Source organism: Nicrophorus vespilloides, unplaced genomic scaffold (genome assembly GCF_001412225.1).
Source record: "Nicrophorus vespilloides isolate i.1.1-1 unplaced genomic scaffold, Nicve_v1.0, whole genome shotgun sequence".
NCBI lineage: Eukaryota > Metazoa > Arthropoda > Insecta > Coleoptera > Silphidae > Nicrophorus > Nicrophorus vespilloides.
The window spans coordinates 82,230-83,261 of NW_017096696.1; the positions used below are offsets into that span (position 1 = coordinate 82,230).

Genomic DNA, 1,032 nt, shown 5'->3' on the forward strand with positions numbered 1-1,032 from the left:
GGCCTGAGTTTCCAGAATTTCCAGAATGGCCAGAGTTCCCAGAATTCCCCCATTTCCCACACAATCCACATAAACCAACTACATCTAGACCAACTACTTCTAAACCGACTACAGTTAAACCAATTACAGTTCAGCCAACTACCACTAAACAAACATCTACTGAACCAACAACTATTCATCCAACCACCACTGAAGTCAGCACTACTCAATCAAAACCAGAGAATGGAGTGAAATGCCCAACTGAGAACGGTCCAGTTCCAGTATTTCATCGTCACCAAACCGACTGCACAAAGTACTACATTTGCGACTGGGGTCATCCTTTCATGATGGATTGCCCAGCTGGTCTTCATTTCAATGCAGATCTCAATGTTTGCGATTGGCCTGCCAATGCCAACTGCTTAGTTACCGTTAATTAAATATGCACTAATGAATTAAATATAATACACATTTTCCAAATTGTTCTTATACTTAAATCTATATTCTAAATAAAAAAGCATCATTTAAATTTATAATCGTATTTATTCTGCTATAAAAATATATAAATATATTCTGCTATATAAATCAAATTACATATTTATTTTATTTGTGAATAATTGAGTAGAAGGTATAAACATATATTTTCTTAATTATTCTTTTCATGCTGCTAAATCGGTAAGAAAGTGCCAAACATTTTGTATAATGATCGTCAATCTTGTGTTTTTACGTTATTGTTAGTCATCTTTGTACTTTGGAGGAATCGTTTATCAAATCTAAAACAAAAAAAATGTAATTATATATTTGGAATGTCAAATAAGATCTTGTAATTAATCCCAAAATGACAACATCAATCAAGCACTCATCTTTTCTATGTTCGTCATTAGCAATTAATCGATAAAATCTAGTTAACTGGTGATTAAAATGATTCACTGAGGAGAATACAAAAATGTACCTGTTGCCGTTCATTTTGGTGTAGAAAAAATTATTTTTTTCTACATAATTTTTAACGCTGTCACTATCGAATACATCTGGTCTTATCGGTTTCGATGTAATTTG

General features: G+C 32.6%; 1 protein-coding gene across 1 annotated transcript in view; it reads left to right on the forward strand.

Moving 5' to 3' along the window:
- The window catches only part of LOC108557915 (endochitinase-like), a 739-nt gene extending 323 nt beyond the window's left edge, over positions 1 to 416 (forward strand). The window contains exon 3 of the mRNA XM_017914627.1: positions 25 to 416. Coding sequence (XP_017770116.1) covers positions 25 to 416 — 392 coding nt within the window. The remainder of the gene's footprint in view (positions 1 to 24) is intronic.
- Positions 417 to 1,032: the final 616 nt, after the last annotated feature.